This window comes from Pithys albifrons, chromosome 3 (genome assembly GCF_047495875.1).
Source record: "Pithys albifrons albifrons isolate INPA30051 chromosome 3, PitAlb_v1, whole genome shotgun sequence".
NCBI lineage: Eukaryota > Metazoa > Chordata > Aves > Passeriformes > Thamnophilidae > Pithys > Pithys albifrons.
Window position 1 is genome coordinate 100,254,360 of NC_092460.1, and position 21,325 is coordinate 100,275,684.

General features: G+C 59.1%; 1 protein-coding gene across 1 annotated transcript in view; it reads right to left on the reverse strand.

The window, feature by feature from the left end:
• The window catches only part of SHANK3 (SH3 and multiple ankyrin repeat domains 3), a 269,795-nt gene that overhangs the window by 18,216 nt on the left and 230,254 nt on the right, over positions 1-21,325 (reverse strand). The window contains exon 15 of the mRNA XM_071550093.1: positions 11,057-11,139. Within this exon, the coding sequence (XP_071406194.1) occupies positions 11,057-11,139 (83 nt within the window). The remainder of the gene's footprint in view (positions 1-11,056; positions 11,140-21,325) is intronic.

Sequence of the window (21,325 nt, forward strand, 5' to 3'; positions counted from 1 at the left end):
CCTCTGAGGGTCACACACAGCACAGGGAGGGGGAACTGAGCAAAGGAAACCCCTCTGAGGGTCACAGACAGTAAAGGGAGGGGGAACTGAGCTGGGGGCCAAGGAAACCCCTCTGAGGGTCAGACACAGCACAGGGAGGGGACTCTGAGCAAAGGAAACCCCTCTGAGGGTCACACACGGCACAGGGAGGGGGCTCTGAGCAAAGGAAACTCCTCTGAGGGTCACACACAGCACAGGGAGGGGGCTCTGAGCAAAGGAAACCCCTCTGAGGGTCACACACAGCACAGGGAGGGGGCTCTGAGGTGAGAATACCCCTCTGAGGGTCACACACAGCACAGGGAGGGGGCTCTGAGCAAAGGAAACTCCTCTGAGGGTCAGACACAGCACAGGGAGGGGACTCTGAGCAAAGGAAACCCCTCTGAGGGTCAGACACAGCACAGGGAGGGGGCTCTGAGCAAAGGAAACCCCTCTGAGGGTCACACACGGCACAGGGAGGGGACTCTGAGCAAAGGAAACCCCTCTGAGGGTCACACACAGCACAGGGAGGGGGACACTGAGCTGGGGGCCAAGGAAACCCCTCTGAGGGTCACACATGGCACAGGGAGGGGGCTCTGAGGTGAGAAAACCCCTCTGAGGGTCACACATGGCACAGGGAGGGGGCTCTGAGCAAAGGAAACGCCTCTGAGGGTCACACACGGCACAGGGAGGGGGCTCTGAGCAAAGGAAACGCCTCTGAGGGTCAGACACGGCACAGGGAGGGGGCTCTGAGGTGAGAATACCCCTCTGATGGTCACACACAGCACGGGGAGGGGGCTCTGAGGTGAGAAAACCCCTCTGAGGGTCACACACAGTAAAGGGAGGGAGCAAAGAGAGGCAGGCACTGAGCTGGGGGCCAAGGAATCCCTCTGTTGGGTCAGACACAGCAAAGGGAGGGGGCTCTGAGCAAAGGAAACCCCTCTGAGGGTCACACACAGCACAGGGAGGGGGCTCTGAGCAAAGGAAACCCCTCTGAGGGTCACACACGGCACAGGGAGGGGGACACTGAGCTGGGGGCCAAGGAAACCCCTCTGAGGGTCACACACAGCACAGGGAGGGGGCTCTGAGCAAAGGAAACCCCACTGAGGGTCACACACAGCACAGGGAGGGGGCTCTGAGCAAAGGAAACCCCTCTGAGGGTCACACACAGCACAGGGAGGGGGCTCTGAGCAAAGGAAACGCCTCTGAGGGTCACACACAGCACAGGGAGGGGGCTCTGGGCAAAGGAAACCCCTCTGAGGGTCAGACACAGCACAGGGAGGGGGTTCTGGGCAAAGGAAACCCCTCTGAGGGTCACACACGGCACAGGGAGGGGGACACTGAGCTGGGGGCCAAGGAAACCCCTCTGAGGGTCACACACAGCACAGGGAGGGGGCTCTGAGCAAAGGAAACTCCTCTGAGGGTCAGACAAAGCACAGGGAGGGGGCTCTGAGCAAAGGAAACCCCTCTGAGGGTCACACACAGCACAGGGAGGGGGCTCTGAGCAGGGCAAACCCCTCTGCTGGTGACACAGAGCACCCAAACACAGCTCAGGGGGACAGCAGTGCATCCCCCCACCATTCAGAGTCAGGGAATTGTGGAATCACTGGGGCTGGAAAAGCCTATGAGCACATGGAGTCCAACCACCCCCAGCACTGCCCAGGCCACCACTGCCCATGTCCCCAGGTGCCACATCCACAGGGATCTGAGATCCCTCCAGGGCTGGGCACTCCAAACCTCCCTGGGCAGCTGTGCCAGGGCTGGACAGCCCTTTCCAGGAAGGAATTTTCCCCAAATCCCCCCTGCCCCTGCCCTGGCCCAGCCAGAGGCTGTTCCCTCTCCTCCTGTCCCTGTGCCCTGGAGCAGAGCCCCAACTCCACCTCCCTGATAGAACTGTGGAGTCATTTGGATTGGAAAACTCCTCTGGGACCATCCAGTCTTACCCTTCCCCAGCACTGCCCAGGCCACCACTGACTGTGCCCCCAAATGCCACATCCACGGGGCTCTGAAATCCCTCCAGGGCTGGGAACTCCAGGCAAAATTCACCAGCTCAGACCCTCAGACAGCCCCAGAGCCTCTGGGACACGTGTGACCCCCCCAGCCATGGTCCTAAAAGCCTCATCCAGCTCCCATGACCACAGGCAAGATGGGAACAACATCCAAGAGCAAAGTCAGGAGAGAAGAACTCCCTCCTCCCATGTCCTTGGCTGAGCTGGTGGCTCCAGATCTCTTGCCCAGTCAGCAGGGGACAAACCCAGTGCACTGTCCCCATGTCACTGCCCTCAGCACCCCCTGGCCCTCACACTGGTCCCACAGCAGCAGAGGGACACGTGGGGATGGACATCTGTGCTGGCCAAAGGGCCCCTTTCCCCATCAGTGAGGTGGGAATTGCAATCCTGGCTGGAAAACCTGGTCCTGCCACCCCAAAGAAGGGACTTGCTCAGAAGGACCAAGGGATTTGAGTCCAGCTTGAGTCAGGGAATCAGAGAATGGTTTGGGTTGGAAAATCCCTCTGAGCCCACGGAGTCCAACCATCCCCAGCACTGCCAAGGCCACCCCTGATCATGTCCCCAAGTGTGTCACATCCACATGGATTTGAAATCCCTCCAGGGCTGGGCACTCCAACCCTCCCTGGGCAGCCCCTGCCAGGGCCTGACCACCCTTGCCAGCACCAAATTCCTCCTCCTGTGCCCCCTGCCCCTGCCCTGGCCCAGCCTGAGGCCGTGCCCTCTCCTCCTGTCCCTGTGCCCTGGGGCACAGCCCGACCCCCTGTCCCGGCTCCCCCCTCCTGGCAGGGATTGCAGAGCCAGAAGGTGCCCCCTGAGCCTCCTTTGTGTTGGGTCACCAGGCCTGGGTCAGTCCTCCCCACCCTGAACTGTCCAGAAATGCATTTTTAGGGCTGTGTCCCCCCTGATGAAGCCCAGAGCCCGTGGATGACCTTGGTGTGCATCTCCTTCCATGCCCAGTCCCTGCAGCCACCCCCACTCCCCTCTCCTCCATTTCAGTGTCTGCAGACCCTGATTTCATCCCCAGAAAGGCATTTCCTCCTTTGTTATTTTATTTACAATTTTTTAGGCCAGCACCACCCCAAGCCCAGCCCCTCCTGACAGGATGTGAATCTGCTGAGGGATCTCAGATGCTTCTCACCAACACCTTTCCACAACTCCTCCCTTCGACAGGAGCCAAGTGGCAAAGAGTTGACAAGTCATCCTCCCTATTTTTAGGAATGCCAATGGAATATTTGATTTCTCCAAATCTTTCAGGACCTCCCCAGTGATAAATTCACCCCTTTGGATCAGTGTTGACCAGCAAGTTCTTTGAACAGTCTGGAGTTCAGAGACCCACCAAGACTTGGTGCTCAATGAGGTGCTGTTAGGCCAGACCTGAGCCTGGAAGGGTGTGAGGGTTGAGGTGAGGAAGACCTGAAGTGTTGAAAATCAGCAAAGGGGAGATTCAGAGCCCTGAAAGTCAAGGAAATTATTTCCATAATGCCAATGAGCCACATGGTCTGTGTGGAGCAGCAGCACAGTCAGGAGCACCAGCTCTGCCCTCCGGAATGGGAATGGGAACCCAGGTCCTGATCCCTGGGGAGGAAGGGGGGAGTTGGACAGATGGGAATGGAACTGGTTTCTCAGCCAGGAGAAGGAGCCTGATGGGAGCAAGTTGTGTTCTCACAGGGGCTGCTCCCCCACCCCAACAGAGGAATCCTCAGTCAGACAATCCCACAATCCCACATCAGTCACCAGAGGGATCCTTCCAGGATGCTCTTGGGAATCCCAGAATGGTTTGGGTGGGAGGGGACATTAAAGCCCACCCAGTGCCACCCCTGCCATGGGCAGGGACACCTCCCATAGCCCAGGGTGCTCCAAGCCCTGTCCAGCCTGGCCTGGGACACTCCCAGGGATCCAGGGGCAGCCACAGCTTCTCTGCCCAACCTGTGCCAGCCCCTGCCCACCCTCCCAGACACCAACCCCTTCCCAATATCCCCCCCAGCCCTGCCCTCTGGCACTGGGAAGCCATTCCCTCTGTCCTGGCCCTCCAGGCCTTGGCCCCAGTCCCTCCCCAGCTCTCCTGGAGCCCCAAATCCTCCTCCACACCAGGAACAGCATCCTGGAACCATCTCTGATGCCAGGACATCTCTGGTGGCCTCCAGCTGATTGTCCTGACCCAGGGGACCCTCGTGTGGCCCCTCTGGGTGCTGACAGGTCTGCCCAGGACAGGGAGGGTTGGGAGGTTGGAAGGGACTTCAAAGCCCACCCAGTGCCACCCCTGTCCTGGGCAGGGACACCTCCCATAGCCCAGGGTGCTCCAAGCCCTGTCCAGCCTGGCCTGGGGCACTGCCAGGGATGGATCCAGGGGCAGCCACAGCTCCTCTGGGCAAGGATATAACCCAAGCTATAAACAGCTGAAGCCAAGGGAGGCAGTGCCACCTCCCAGCCTGCTCTGCCAGGGTGTTACCCACGTGGCACTCCAGGCACAGCAGCTCCCGTGGGCTGGAAGCCTCCAACCTGCACGTCGTGAGACACGAGCTGGGAGGTGTCACCAGGGCCTTAAAGACCCAGCAAGCCCCAAAATGCAGAGCTGTGTCCTCATGGAACAACTTCCAGGAGCAGCATTTAATCCAGGAAAGGGACACATGGAGACAGATGGAGTGACACTGCCTGGAGCCCCAGGACTCGGAGCCAGGGAGTGGGAAAGGAGCTCCAAAAATGGACTCAAAGAGGAACTAATCCCCTTTTTCATGGAGAGCAGGTCTGGAGGGATGACTGTTCCCAGTGTCCTCAATGGCAGGCAGTGGATGTGAGCCAGAATCATGGAATGGTTTGTGTTGGAAGGGACCTTAAAGCCCATCCAGTCCCACCCAAAGATTTTTCTCAAAGCTCATGACTTTAAATCTCAGGAAATTTGCACCTCTGGAGGAGCCACCACAGCTCTGGCTGTGCCATTTGGACATTTCCTGGCCTTAGAACTCCCCCAATCCAGGCTGTGCCACAGGAGGAATTCCAGCTGCAGCTGTGGGAGAAGCTCTGGCAGAGCTGGATCTCCAGGAAGATCTGGGGGCACCAAACCTCATCCTGGGGGAACAGAATCTCATCCTGGGGGAACAGACTCTCATCCTGGGGGCACCAAACTTCATCCTGGGGGCACCAAACCTCATCCTGGGGGACCAAACCTCATCCTGGGGGAACAGAATCTCATCCTGGGGGCACCAAACCTCATCCTGGGGGAACAGAATCTCATCCTGGGGGAACAGAATCTCATCCTGGGGGACCAAACCTCATCCTGGTAGAACCAAACCTCATCCTGGGGGAACAGAATCTCATCCTGGGGGAACAGAATCTCATCCTGGGGGACCAAATCTCATCCTGGGGGAACAGAATCTCATCCTGGGGGCACCAAACTTCATCCTGGGGGCACCAAACTTCATCCTGGGGGCACCAAACCTCATCCTGGGGGAACAGAATCTCATCCTGGGGGAACAGAATCTCATCCTGGAGGCACCAAACCCCATCCTGGAGGCACCAAATTCAATCCTGGAGGCACCAAACCTCATCCTTGGGGCACCAAACCCCATCCTGGGAGGCCAAATCTCATCCTGGGGGCACCAAACCTCATCCTGGTAGAACCAAACCTCATCCTGGTAGAACCAAACCTCATCCTGGGGGAACAGAATCTCATCCTGGAGGCACCAAACCCCATCCTGGAGGCACCAAATTCAATCCTGGAGGCACCAAATCTCATCCTGGGGGCACCAAACCCCATCCTGGGAGGCCAAACCCCATCCTGGGGGCACCAAACCCCATCCTGGGGGCACCAAACCCCATCCTGGGAGGCCAAACCCCATCCTGGAGGCACCAAATTCAATCCTGGAGGCACCAAATCTCATCCTGGGGGCACCAAACCCCATCCTTGGGGCACCAAACCCCATCCTGGGGGCACCAAACCCCATCCTGGGGGCACCAAACCCCATCCTGGGGGCACCAAATCTCATCCTGGGGCTGGGCTGGAGTTAATTTTCTCCACAGTAGCTGCCTTGGGGATGGGATTGGGATTTGTGCTGGAACAGGATGGATAATCCAGGGATATTTTAATTACTCCTGAGCAGGACCTGCACAGTCAAAGCCTTTTCTTCTCCTCACCCCAGTCCTGGGGGCAGTGAATGAAAATCAGCCCCCGAGTGTTTGAATTCCCAAGGCTCCTATAAAAGAGTCATAATCCAAATTCCAGACTCTGCTGGGCCTTGTTCCCAGTTTTCCATTAGATCTCCACAAGGATCACACCACCCTCAACAGAGATGAGCCAACACCTCCAGTCCCAATTCCCAAGTGTTCCAAAATCCTCTGCACAAGAGCCACAGTCTGGAAACCACCAGGGAGCTCCTCCATTCCCAGTGTTGCATCCCAAACCTTCCTGCAGGGCTTTGGGACAACATTCCCTCTTCCCAGACCAGCAGGAAGATCCTTGGGCTCTGCCTGTGTCCCTTCCCCAGGGCTGGGAAGGGGCTCCTGAGGTTCTCACAGGACAGGAAAAGACCAAACCCCTCTGGAAGGATCCACTGATCCCACAGATCCCGGCAGGCTGTGAGCCAGGGCTGGCTCCTGGAATTCCTGAGAAATCTCAGTGATCCCAGAGGCTCTGCCAGGGCTGGCTCCTGGAATTCCTGAGGGATCTCAGTGATCCCAGGGGCTCTGCCAGGGCTGGCTCCTGGAATTCCTGAGGGATCTCAGTGATCCCAGGGGCTCTGCCAGGGCTGGCTCCTGGAATTCCTGAGGGATCTCAGTGATCCCAGGGGCTCTGCCAGGGCTGGCTCCTGGAATTCCTGAGGGATCTCAGTGATCCCAGGGGCTCTGCCTGGTCCATACACAGGGATGGAAACCCATCACCTGAGGCTGAACAGCAAACTGGGACCTTCCTGAGAGGAACCAGCAAACCCAGGTGGAACCAGGGAATTGCTGAGGTGGGAAAAGCCTCCAAGCCATCGAGTCCAACTGTTCCCCCAAGGTCACACTGCCCATGTCCCCAAGTGCCACATCCACAGGGCTGTGAAATCCCTCCAGGGGTGGGGACCCCACGTGGGCAGCTGTGCCAGGGCTGGACAGCCCTTTCCAGGCAGGAATTGTTCCCAATATCCAACCAGAACATCCCCTGGCCCAGCCTGAGGCCGTGCCCTCTCCTCCTGTCCCTGTGCCCTGGGGCACAGCCCGACCCCCTGTCCCGGCTCCCCCCTCCTGGCAGGGATTGCAGAGCCAGAAGGTGCCCCCTGAGCCTCCTTTGCTCCAGGCTCAGCCCCCCCAGCTCCCTCAGCCCCTCCTGCTGCTCCAGCCCCTTCCCAGCTCCTTTGGCTGCTCCTCATTGGAATTGTGCCCCAAGGTGGGCACAGGAGGGGGCACTGAGGGGCAGAGGGGAATTTGGGACCATGGACAGCCCAGGGCACCAGGACAGGCACTTGCCCCGTGGAGCAGCAGGATCTGGGAGCTGTGGTGAGCTGGGATAAACCTGGAAAACAGGAGTGGATCCTGTGGTGAGGGAGATGCCCCCACAGAGCAGGAGAAGTGTTTGCTTTGGGGGTTGAGTGATAAAAAATTGGTGCTTTGGGAAGAAGCAGCAGCAAAGTCAGCCCTGTGGAGGATCAGCACAGACTTGTCCCCGTGGAATCAGCTGCATCAGGAGACACACAGACCACAGGAAGGAATCAGCTTGGAGCTCCAGGAATAAACTGGTTCTCCCCAGACAAACAGACAAAAGCTCTGCCCTCCAGCAAAGTCTTGGAGCCGTTTCCTCTTCCTTTCTTTAACGCTTAATTTGATGGTGATATCCTTGTTATCCATAAGGTCACAGAAACCCAGGATGGTTTGGGTTGGAAGGACCTTAAAGCCCATCCAGTGCCACCCCTGCCATGGGCAGGGACACCTCCCATAGCTCAGGGTGCTCCAAGCCCTGTCCAGCCTGGCCTGGGACACTCCAGGGATGGGATCTGCTCCTTGTTTCGAGTGTGAATTCCCAAGTCAGGTGTTCCTTGTCCCTCTGCTTCCACAAATCCCACCACAACCAGGTGCCAACAGGCATTAACTGGCCTGGGAATGATATTCCTCTGCCCAGGAATGGGCAGATGGATTTGGAGACACCACATGAGGAGCAGAACCTGTGGGGGCTGCAACACCCACTGCTCCCAGGATGGGCCAGGCTGGGAATATTTTAGGAATTAAATTACAGAACAGGCAGTGCCTGATGGGCTGGCAGGGAAGGAGATGCTCCAGTCTGGGCATGGAAAGGGCTGGCGGGTGGAGTTCAGGATCACAGAGGCCTTGAGGCTGGCACAGCCCTGCCAGCCCGTGGAGCCCACCCTGTGCCCAATGCCCACCTTGGCAAAGCCCTGCCAGCCCCTGGAGCCCACCCTGTGCCCCATGCCCACCTTGGCACAGCCCTGCCAGCCCATGGAGCCCACCCTGTGCCCAAGGCCCACCTTGGCACAGCCCTGCCAGCCCATGGGGCCCACCCTGTGCCTGATGCCCACCTTGGCAAAGCCCTGCCAGCCCATGGAGCCCACCCTGTGCCCGATGCCCACCTTGGCCCCCAGCCCAGAGCACTCAGTGCCACGGCCAGTCCTGCCTTGGGCCCCTCCAGGGCTGGGCACTCCAACCCTCCCTGGGCAGCCCCTGCCAGGGCCTGCCCACCCTTGCCAGCAGGAAATTCATTCTCATGTCCAACCTGCCCCTGTTGTAAGCCAAGAAATATCTTTCAGCACCTTGAGCAGAGCTCTGTGATTTGAGTCCCTGTGCCAGGAGATGTGCCAGGGAACCCTCAGGGTCATCTCTGGGTGAAGGGGCTGCCACAGCCCCTCCTGTTGGCTCCAGAGCATTCCCTCATCATGGATTCCCAGGATGGTTTGGGTGGGAGGGACCTCAAAGCCCACCCAGTGCCACCCCTGCCATGGCAGGGACACCTCCCATAGCCCAGGGTACTCCAAGCCCTGTCCAGCCTGGCCTTGGGCACTGCCAGGGATGGATCCAGGGGCAGCCACAGCTTCCCTGGGCATTCCCAGGCAGAGGCTGCAGGAAACCCCCATGCCCAAATGCTGCAGCTCATCCCTGCAGGGTCAGGGTGACACAAAACAACCTCTGCCCAAAGGCTCAGCTGGTTTGACTGGGATGTCACCTCCTCCAGAGTGGGGCAGAGGTGGAGATGGGAAGGGCTGGATCTCCAGGATCCCTGGAGGAGCTCACAGGGATGGGCAGATCTGGGCTGGGGAAGGAATGAACCCTGAGCAGGACTGGGAGAAGCCAGGAAAGGTTTTGTCCCCCCCACAGCACAAAGAGCAGATTCCTTTGAGGATCATCCAGCTGAGTCTCACAATATCCCCCTCCCACCCCTGCAAGGGATGATCCTCTGACTCCCCCATTTCCAGAGCCCTTTTCCTCTTCACCCCACAATTCCTGAAGTGTTTTTCCCTCCATGGAGTGGTGGTGGCACCGACGGGTCCCAGAGCTCCTTCCAGCCTCAACCCCTCGGAGCAGCGGGATGAGGAGCTGGGAAACACGGGGGGATCCAAGCACCACATTCACCTCCCCATGGTGGGAATGCTGCTCCCTGAGGGGCCTGGCGAGACTCCCACACTGCCAGGGCTTCCACACCACGACCCTCTGCAGCCACCCGGTGCCCTGCAGCGGTGCCAGGATGCCCAAATGCCACACAGCCACACGCCCACCTAACCCGCTGCCAGCCAGTCCTTCCCTCAGCCTCAGCACACAAAGGGAAAGGCTGAGCCTGCAAACGTTGGGAGGGTAGGGAGGAAAAAAAAAGGGAAAAATGGGAATCAGGACAAAATATATCCATTTTCCCAACACAATAGGGGCAAGATTGAGCCAGGAAAAAAATGGATGCCATTTTGAGCCGTGAAGTTTCACTTCACCCTCCACACGGACAGACACGTACGGCACATCCACAGGGAAGGGGAGAGAGAGGCAGGAAGAGACACCATATTCCAGCAGGGATGCAAACACACCCACGGCCCGAGCCCCTGCACCGGCAGAACAAAGGCAGCCCCGGAATGCCCGAAATTCCCGCTGGGATTCCAGCCCGGAGCTGCAGCCGCACCGAGGTCCGGCAGGAGCAGCAGGACCGGGAGCTGCTCCCGGCTCTGCCTCCCACACCTGCATCCCACATGGAAGGGATGGAGCTGCACTGCTGTCCCCTGTGCCCGCTGTCCCTCTGCCCTGCCAGGGGCATTCCCAACAGCCTGGAAGTGCTGGAGAGGGACAGGGCTCTCCAGCCAGAGCTGGTCCTGCCTCCCAAGCCTGGGAGCTGATGCCTGGTCCCCACATCCATAGGAGCACATTCATTCCCAGCCCTCGAGGGCCTTTTTTTTTGCAGCAAAAAGATGGATTTCTGGCAAGAGGAGCCAGAGGAACCACCCCCCAAGGTCCCGGCCAGGGGAGTGCCCCGGGAATGAGCTGCACGGGCTCAAAGGGCTGGGGGGAGCTGCAGGACACACCTCTCCTGCTTTCCCTCAGGAACCGCAGCACAACCAGGGCTCCCAAAAGGACCCCAACTCTGCACAGCCAAAGTACAGTGAAATACTCGCAGCATTTAAAGCAACCGAGCCCCGACCCCGCGGGGCTGCTCCTGCTCCACACCCCCAGCGAACAGGAGAGCCCAAATTCCCACCATTTCAAAGCCACCAAGAGCAGCGTCTGCACCACAACCCCCGAAAAGTCTGCGAGATGCCACGATGGCATCTGGGCAAGGAGAGAGCCAGAGTGCCCTGAGAGCCCCCAATTCCCGGGGCTGCCGGGAGCGGGAATGGGGATCCAGAGCCCCGGGAGAGGGGGAGAAGAGAGTGCCCTGAGAGCCCCCAATTCCCGGGGCTGCCGGGAGCGGGAATGGGGATCCAGAGCCCCGGGAGAGGGGGGAGAAGAGAGTGCCCTGAGAGCCCCCAATTCCCGGGAGTGCCACGTGCGGGAATGGGGATCCAGAGCCCCGGGAGAGGAGGGAGAAGGCGCTGCCCGCCCCGGCCCCGGCGCGAGCGAAGAGCAGCCCTTACCTTTGGCCCCTCGCAATACAAACCCGAATCCCTCATGCTCCCTCTTCTGCAGCACGGCCGTCTTCTCCTCAATGATGTAGTCACTGGGCAGGAAAGAGCACAAGAGAATGATGCCAGGGTTAGATTTCAGCACCATGCTGCCAGGCGGAGGTGGCCTTTGTGCCTGTGACAAGGAGACCTCTTCTCATCCACCGTCTCATCTCAGCGGGGAGTTGGGCACAAGCTGCCTCCCCTCCCCTCCCTTTGCCCAAAGTCAGAATGAAAAAAGATGAAAAGCTACTTTCCCTCAGCGTGGAGGAGGAGGAGGAGGAGGAAAGCCCCGGCTGCCTGGATCACCCTGCTGCCCACCGGGCCCCCTCTCAGTCACCTGCATAGGAATGCAGGGATACGGATCCCCTCGGGATCCCCTTTAAAGGCTGCCCGGAGCGTGGGGGGCCATCGGGGGATCGGCTCTTTCAGACTTCCCGGCTGCCTCTCACGCGGAAAAAAAAAATCAGCCGCTCGACGAAGGGAGAAGGTGCCTCTTTGGTGAGTTGAGCAGGGCAGAGTTTAAACGCTCATCCCGGCGCTCGGCTCTTCTCCCCAAATCCCCCCCCGCGTTGCTAAGTGACGGTGTGCCGGGAGCAGGGGGGATGCATCTCCTCGTCCCGCGTTAATGACAAAGGCACCGGAGCAGGAAGGACCGGGGGAAGGCGGCGGCTGCAGCGGCAGCGCGGCGGGGCCCGCGCCCACCGGAGCCCCCTCCCCACAGCCCATCGACGGGCGCGGCAGGGGCGGGGGGCGCGCCGGCAGCGGGGGGGATGCTGGCGGCAAACGCAGCGCTGCAAATCCCTCCCAGCAGAGCCGCATGGCTGACATCAGAGCCGAATTAATCAGGGACACGGGTCCGGCTCGGCAGCGCCGGGAAGGGGGTTGGCACTCGGAGCCAAAGCGGGAGCGGCGAGCAGGGAGCGATGGGGAGATATCAAGAGATGGAGAACTGAATCCCCCCGCTCATCCCTGGATAAAGGGGCCGCTACATCCCGTTTCTGTGTGATGGAGAGGGATGGGAGCGATGGGAGCGATCAAGAGATGGAGAACTGAATCCTCCTGCTCGTCCCTGCGTGATGGGGCTCCTACATCCCCTTTCCGTTGTGATGGAGAGGGATGGGAGCGATGGGATGGGAGCGATGAGAGTGATGGGGAGACATCAAGAGATGGAGAAATGAATCCCCCTCCTCATGGCTGGATGAAGGGGCTGCTACACCCCCTTCCCATTGTGATGGAGAGGGGTGGGAGCGATGGGAGGATCAAGAGATGGAGAACTGAATCCTCCTGTTCGTCCCTGCGTGATGGGGCTCCTACATCCCCTTCCCATTGTGATGGAGAGGGGTGGGAGCGATGGGATGGGAGAGATATCAAGAGATGGAGAAGTGAATCCCCCTCCTCATGGCTGCGTGAAAGGGCTGCTACACCCCTTCCCATTGTGATGGAGAGGGATGGGAGTGATGGGATGGGAGCGATGGGGAGCAATGGGAGAGATGGGGAGGTAATCAAGAGAAGGAGAAGTGAATCCCCCTCCTCATGCTGGGTGAAGGGGCTGCTACACCCCCTTCCCATTGTGATGGAGAGGGATGGGAGAGATATCAAGAGATGGAGAAGTGAATCCCCCTCCTCATGGCCGGGTGAAGGAGCTGCTACACCCCCTTCCCATTGTGACAGGGATGGTGGGAGCGATGGGAATAACGGGGATGGGGAGGATGCCCGGCAGGGCCGGCGCCGGCGGCGATGGATCTGCCCGGAGCGTGGCACTGGGAATAAATGCCCCCAGGGTTCTCCTGGCAGGGCACGGGCACAGGGAGGGGATGTGCACCCGGGGCTGGCACGGAGCAATGGACTCACACTGCGGTACCAGCCCCGCCGTGCGCGGAGCCGCCGCCGCAGCCCCGGCACACGCCGCTCCCTCCGCGCTCCTCCCGCCCCTCCGCGGGGACAGCGGCACCTGCCAGCGACACCTGTGCCACCACAGGGACACCCTGAGGGTGGCACAGGGGCAGGGGGCGGCGGCAGGTCCGGGCTGGGAGGGCAGGGATCGCCACATCCCCGGGGGAGCTCTGTGTGCCCCGCGGGCACCGGGACAGGACCCCCCTCTGCATCCGCCACCTGCAGCGTGGACAGGGGTCCCAATCCCACCGGGAAAACCCACGGGAGCACCCGGCTCCTACCAGGAATATTCCTTCATTTTCCAGACCTGGAGAAGGGGATCCCAAAAGCTGATGCACACAGGGATTGCACAGGAGGACACAACACCATGCATGGAAACGAAGGGAACACTGAGCCTGAATTCCCTCCAGCTCCCTCACATTTCACTTAGTGCTGGAATTATGGACACACTCCCACATTATCCATGGAAAACAGGGTGTCAAAAAACCCAGGAACTTCATGCAACAAAGCACCCAGACATGGAGAAACTCCAACAAAAGGATGAAGCACTTTAAGGGTGTCACAGTCACCCCTCGTGTCACCTCACACATGCCCTGTCTCAAAAGCAGAGCTGGTTGTGCAGCTGCTCCTCAATGAGTGAAACTCTCCCCTCTCCAACAAAATCCTCCTTTCCAGGTGCAGAGTAGCCCTCTGGAAGCAGATTCCCATGGCTGGGAAAGGTCATTCCAGTGACTCAACCCTCCTGTCCATGTAATGAGAGCAGGACAATCTCACACTGTAATTCCTGAATCCAAGTAGTTGTGGCTGCCCCTGGACCCCTGGGAGTGTCCCAGGCCAGGCTGGGCAGGGCTTGGAGCACCCTGGGCTATGGGAGGTGTCCCTGCCCATGGCAGGGGTGGCACTGGGTGGGCTTTGAGGTCCCTTCCCACCCAAACCATCCTGGGAATCCACGATCTAGGACAGAGCCTGGAGCAACCTGGTCTAGTGGAAGGTTCTCTGCCTGTGGGGGGCAGGACCAGACGATCCTGAAGGTCCCTTCCAACCCAAATCATTCCATAGTTCTGTGATTCTATGACCCATCAGATGAACAACTACAACATCTCCTGGTTAGGTCTGTACAAACCAGCTCCAGTCAACTCCTGGTGTCACTGGAACAGCAAAGCCAAGCTCTACCTCCAAGTGAAAAAAAACAGCAGTTGGGAGAATTGAGAGTTTATTTCAACTCTCTGGGCCTGGGGAAACTCACTGAGGTGGCAGAAAGTGTCTCATGTGCCACGGCTGTGTCAGAGCTCACCTGGGACCCTCAACATTCCCAGAGAGCTGCACAAAGGATGATCCTCATCTTCCTAAACAGGCAGTAGAAGGATCAAAGGAAGCCTAAAATGAAGCAATTCATCTTTAATTCCCTGGCAAATCCTCTAACAAACAGCACCAGGGTGTAATAAACCATCCAGGTGGTAAAGAGGAGGTGGAATGGATTGGAGAGAACGGGATGTGCTGAAGGAACCCAATTCTGTGAGGCAATAATGGCTCTCCTGAACCCGGGAAGGGCAGAACTGCCACACGGGAGCTCCAGGTCAGCTGAGCATTCCCAGCACTCTCCCAAGGCATTCCCATAAAAACCAAGGGGATGGAAACTGCTGCAAGGTGAGGCAAGAGCTGCACTGACACATTTCTCACTGCTGAACTGCAAGGATGGATCAAGAGGGATTCCTCAGGGTCTGTCTGGGGAGGAGCTCAAGGTGTTCACCCAGGACTGGGATGGAATGGAGAGGGAACTTCAGTGTGCAGGAGGTCCCATCAGAGAGGGCAGCAGCACGTTGGAAGAGCAGGTTGGGATTCACGTGGTGGTGCCACTGGACAAATGGTGGGAAAAATGGCAGGGAATGAGGGAGAAGAGCAAAGTGCTGCAGGGAAAACCAGGGAAAGGCAAACTATGGAGAAGGAGCCTGGGCAGCCGGAGCAAGGAGAGGCCACCAAGACCAAGCCAGCAGCTGTGCCACCCTTTGGTGAGCAGGGCTGAGGGACTGGGCAGAGACACACACCCAGGAATGCTGTCCAGGCCTGGGAATCACCCCCTCCCTGCTGGAGCAGCCCGGGAGGCAGCGAGTTAACCGTGGGCGAGGAGAACACGAGCACCACCCCGGGCTCCTTTTAGCCTCAATGGGAGCTGGGAGGGAAGTCAATGGAGTGGTGATTCATGCCCTGCTCCAGCACCACCCACAGCTGCCAGCTGAGTGCCACCCCTGGCTCCAGGGAGCGCTCCCAGCTGCAGGAATGAGTTCCCACTCCCCCATGGCAACACCCACAGCTGGTGACGTGCCCGCGGGGGCAACGCTGCCCTGCCTGGCTCTGATGCCACAGTGCCAAGGGAGGGGGGCAAAGAGCCCCCACAGCACACCTGGCAGTGCCCAAGGCCAGGCTGGATGGAGCTGGAGCACCCTGGGCTATGGGAGGTGTCCCTGCCCATGGCAGGGGTGGCACTGGGGGATGCTGAAGGTCCCTTCCCACCCAAGCCCTTCCCTGCTGTGCTGAGCCCGAGGCACAGCCGTGCCCTCCCTCAGTGGCAGCCACTGTTTGATGGGAAGGGCAAGGAAACTGTTCCAGGTGATCCTTACGGGAAGGAAACCCAATTCCCCTCCACCCAAAGCCAACAGAGCTGGGCCAGGGCAGGGCCCTCCATGCCAGTCTGGCTCCACCCCTGCCCACACCTGAGGGCCCCCAGGGGTGGATCCCGGGGAGCAGAGGGCAAGGCTGCAAAGCTGCCCCTTGGCTTGAGGAGCTGCCCCATCTCCACAGGCCTAAAATCCCCCATTTCCTGAAAGAGCTCAGTTGAAATCCTTGGATGAGTCCCCAGCCCTGGAGGTGCCCAAGGCAGGACTGGCCATGGCACTGAGTGCTCTGGGCTGGGGGCCAAGGTGGGCATTGGGCACAGGGTGGGCTCCAGGGGCTGGCAGGGCTGTGCCAAGGTGGGCATTGGGCACAGGGTGGGCTCCAGGGACTGGGAGGGCTTTGCCAAGGTGGGCATCGGGCACAGGGTGGGCTCCATGGGCTGGGAGGGCTTTGCCAGGGTGGGCATCAGGCACAGGGTGGGCTCCAGGGGCTGGCAGGGCTTTGCCAAGGTGGGCATGGGGCACAGGGTGGGCTCCATGGGCTGGGAGGGCTGTGCCAAGGTGGGCATTGGGCACAGGGTGGGCTCCAGGGGCTGGCAGGGCTGTGCCAAGGTGGGCATTGGGCACAGGGTGGGCTCCAGGGACTGGGAGGGCTTTGCCAAGGTGGGCATCGGGCACAGGGTGGGCTCCATGGGCTGGGAGGGCTTTGCCAGGGTGGGCATCAGGCACAGGGTGGGCTCCAGGGGCTGGCAGGGCTTTGCCAAGGTGGGCATGGGGCACAGGGTGGGCTCCATGGGCTGGCAGGGCTGTGCCAAGGTGGGCATCGGGCACAGGGTGGGCTCCATGGGCTGGCAGGGCTGTGCCAGCCTCAGGGATTCTGGGATTCCATGATCTCACTTCAGTTCTTCCCGAGGGACATTTATTTCCAAGTGGGGCCTCCCCTCAGCAGCCACTCCTGCCCCTCAGCAGAGTTGCCACCAGGAAGTTGTGGGGCATCTTTCAAACATTTTCTCCTGGGTATAAACAAGTGGATCAATTAAATCAGGTTTTTACTTTCTTGATGGGCCTTTTATCTTTGAATCCCAGAATGATTTGGGTGGGAAGGAACTTCCAAGAACCTCCATTTCCATCCCTGCCATGGGCAGGGACACCTCCCATAGCCCAGGGTGCTCCAAGCCCTGTCCAGCCTGGCCTGGGACACTTCCAGGGATGGATCCAGGGGCAGCCACAGCTTCTCTGCCCAACCTGTGCCAGGGCCTGTCCATCTTCCCATTCCCTTCCCAACAGCCCCCCCAGCCCTGCCCTCTGGCACTGGGAAGCCATTCCCTGTGTCCTGGCCCTCCATCCCTTGTTCCCAGTCCCTCCCCAGCTCTCCTGGAGCCCCTTCAGGCCCTGCCAGGGGCTCTCAGGTGTCCCTGGGTCCTTCCCCCCTCCAGGCTCTGGGCTCCTGAGGCCCTGACTGGCACCAGCCAGACTTGCTGTTTAACTCAGGCACGAGGCAGCTCCTCCAGGCACTGATGGGAACCCCATCCAGACCCAACTGGCACCTGAGCAGGGGCTGAACCTCCAGAAAAAACCAACTTGCAATGAGACATTGCCCCATCTGGGAGCTCAGGAGCCTTGGGAAGGATGTGCTGTTTGGGATCAGTCCCAGCACACACCACTGAGGAGCCCCAAACTGGCACCGCTCAGTGCCAGGGAAGCTCCAGAGAAATCCTGAGGATCAGCTGCTGCAGAAAGTGAGGAAAACTGTCAGGAAGGGCATGGAAAAGCAGCATCTGCCCTTTCTGAACACGGATGGCTTTCCAGAACATTTTCAGCACTGCATTAATTCCATTTAAATACCAAACTGGCGACTTCCAGGGCACCAACCAGACCAAGGGAAGGAGAAGCCTCAGAAAGTCCAGGACAAATCCCGGCTGGACTCTGAACTCAGGGACACCGAAAAAGCTGGGAATGCTTGCTGGGAACACACAAAAGCAGCTGAGGAAAAGATGCCATGGCAGAGGCACAAGAGAGGAGCCCCTGGAAAAGCAGGGGTGGGATTTCTGGCAGCAGGAAGGAGCTGGTTGTGCTGGAATTGCACTGGAAGAGCTGGAGAGGTGACGCTGGGTTTGATGCCAGCGTGTCCCACCTGGCACTGGCAGGGACAAGGAACCGGCTCAGCCCATCCCTCGCAGTGCCACCTTCGGCAAACTGGGATTTGCCATAAAAGGAGGCAAAGGGAGGCTGAGATGCTGCCAGAGCTGCCCCAGAGCCCGAGGCACCCGCGGGAATTGGGCACCGCAGGAACCGCCTCATCAACGCCGACGTCAGAGCCGGGGGATGAGCGGGAGGAAAGGGAGGGATCAGGGAACAACCCCCAGGGATGGGAACAACCCAGGGACGGGAACAAACACCCCAGGGATGGGACCAAACACCCAGGGATGGGATCAAACACCCCAGAGATGGAACAAACACCCAGGGATGGGAACAAACACCCCAGGGATGGGAACACCCCAGAGATGGAACAAACACCCAGGGATGGGAACAAACACCCCAGGGATGGGAACAAACACCCCTCAGGGATGGGACCAAACACCTCAAAGATGGGAACAAACCCCCAGGGATGGGAACAAACACCCCAGAGATGGAACAAACACCCCAGAGATGAAACAAACACCCCAGAGATGGGAACACCCCAGGGATGGGAACAAACACCCCAGGGATGGGAACAAACACCCCAGAGATGGGAACAAACACCCCAGAGATGGAACAAACACCCCAGAGATGGAACAAACACCCCTCAGGATGGGACTAAACACCCCAGAGATGGGAACAAACACCCCAGGGATGGGAACAAACACCCCAGGGATGGGAACAAACACCCCAAAGATGGGAACAAACACCCCAGAGATGGAACAAACCCCCAGGGATGGGAACAAATACCCAGGGATGGGAACAAACACCCAGAGATGGAACAAACACCCCTCAGGGTGGGAACAAACACCCCAGGGATGGGAACAAACACCCCTCAGGGTGGGAACAAACACCCCAGAGATGGAACAAACACCCCTCAGGGTGGGAACAAACACCCCAGGGATGGGAACAAACACCCCTCAGGGTGGGAACAAACACCCCAGAGATGGGAACAAACCCCCAGGGAAGGGAACACCCCAGGGATAGGAACAAACCCCCAGGGATGGGAACAAACACCCCAGGGATGGGAACAAACACCCCAGAGATGGAACAAACACCCCTCAGGATGGGAACAAACACCCCAGGGATGGGACTAAACACCCCAGGGATGGGAACAAACACCCCAAAGATGGGAACAAACACCCCAGAGATGGAACAAACCCCCAGGGATGGGAACAAATACCCAGGGATGGGAACAAACACCCAGAGATGGGAACAAACACTCCTCAGGGTGGGAACAAACACCCCAGGGATGGGAACAAACACCCCAGAGATGGGAACAAACACCCCAGGGATGGGAATAAACACCCCAGAGATGGGAACAAACACCCCAGAGATGGGAACAAACACCCTCAGGGTGGGAACAAACACCCCAGAGATGGGAACAAACACCCCAGAGATGGGAACAAATCCCCAGGGATGGGAACAAACACCCCTCAGGGTGGGAACAAACACTCCAGGGATGGGAACAAACACCCCAGAGCTGGGAAAGGGCCACCTGCCCAGGACACTCATCCTGGCTAACCAGGGAATGCTCAGGGACACAGGGATGTCCCAGAACTGCCACCAGGAAGGACAAGTGACCCAGGAGAGCCCCCAGGGCAGCCCCTCACCCCCCACATGGCCAGGGAGAACAGGCACCTTCCTGCTGGGAATAACAAGCCCTAGAAAATCCAAATCCCACAAGGTGGATTTATCCCAGGAGACAGGACTGTGAAAGGGACCGTGCTGGGGACATGGCACAGAGAAACTCCAGGGATGGCAGAGGACAGGAAGGGGCTGGAAGGGCTCAGGAGCAGGAAAGGGGGGCACAGGAAGCCAGGAATTCTCCCTGGTCCAGCCCAAAGCTTTCCAGAGGAGGAACAGGGAGAGAATCAAGATCTCCCACAGGTTAAAGGTGGAAAAAGCACAACAGCCCAAATGTGGAGCTGAGGAACGACCTGCAAAGGGCACAAGACTCATCCCAGCAGGAATTCTGGGCAGCTCCCAGGGGTCTGGTGGTCCTGGACCCACCGCAGCTCCCAGGGCAGGCACAGCCCTGGCACAGGAACCAAACAGCACTTTGGGCCCTGAGCTGGGAGGGGTTCACAGCCCGAAGTGTCAGAGCCCCCCAGGCAGATCCAAACCCACACAGCTCCAGGGGAGGCTGGGAAGCCAAAATCATGGAATGGTTCCCATTGCAAAGGATCTTAAAGCCCACCCAGTGCCACTCCTGCACCTCCCACAGCCCAGGGTGCTCCAAGCCCTGTCCAGTCTGGCCTTGGACACTTCAGGGATCCAGGGGCAGTCACAGCTTCTCTGCCCAAGCTGTGCCAGGGCCTGCCCACCCTCCCAGCCACCAATTCCTTCCCAATATCCCCCCTATCCCTGCCCTCTGGCACTGGGAAGCCATTCCAGGGCAGTGGGCACAGCCCCAAGGCTGCCAGAGCTCAAGGAGGGTTTGGAAAACACTCTCAGGGACAGGGTGGGACTGGTGGGGTGTCCTGTGAAGGGCCATGGGTCGGATTGGTGATCCCCAAGGGCTCCTTCCCACATCCAGAGGGGCTCCAGGAGAGCTGGGGAGGGACCTGGGACAAGACCTGGAGGGCCAGGACACAGGGAATGGCTTCCCAGTGCCAGAGGGCAGGGATAGATGGGATACAGGGGAGGAATTGGTGGCTGGGAGGGTGGGCAGGGGCTGGCACAGGTTGGGCAGAGCAGCTGTGGCTGCCCCTGGATCCATCCCTGGGAGTGTCCCAGGCCAGGCTGGACAGGGCTTGGAGCACCCTGGGCTATGGGAGGTGTCCCTGCCCATGGCAGGGGTGGCACTGGGTGGGCTTTCATGTCCTTTCCCACCCAACCCATTCCAGGATTCCCTGTCCCCACAGAGCAGACTCCACCACGGTATCTCCTCCCTGGCCTCAGGTTTCCATGTTGTACTCACAGTATCCAATAATTTCCACAATTCTCTTTCTCACACAGTGTTTCCCCTGGGTCTGACACATTTCCTCCTTAATAATTATCATTAAGTTCTTACTGTAATTAAGAATAACTTTAAGTTAACACACTCTGGCTCTCACTGTATGTTTTGTCATCTCTGTTTAGAATATGAACACCCAGAAACAAAACCATTTTTCCCTCTCTCCTATCCTGGTAATTTCACACTCAGAGTTTACAGAGTTTCCAACGAGCAAAGACACCACAGGAAAAACAATAAATTCACTTTTCACAGAATCCCTGAGGCTGGCACAGCCCTGCCAGCCCATGGAGCCCACCCTGTGCCCCATGCCCACCTTGGCACAGCCCTCACAGCCCATGGAGCCCACCCTGTGCCCGATGCCCACCTTGCCAAAGCCCTGCCAGCCCCTGGAGCCCACCCTGTGCCCAATGCCCACCTTGGAAAAGCCCTGCCAGCCCATGGAGCCCACCCTGTGCCCGATGCCCACCTTGGCACAGCCCTGCCAGCCCATGGAGCCCACCCTGTGCCCGATGCCCACCTTGCCAAAGCCCTCCCAGCCCATGGAGCCCACCCTGTGCCCGATGCCCACCTTGGCACAGCCCTCCCAGGCCATGGAGC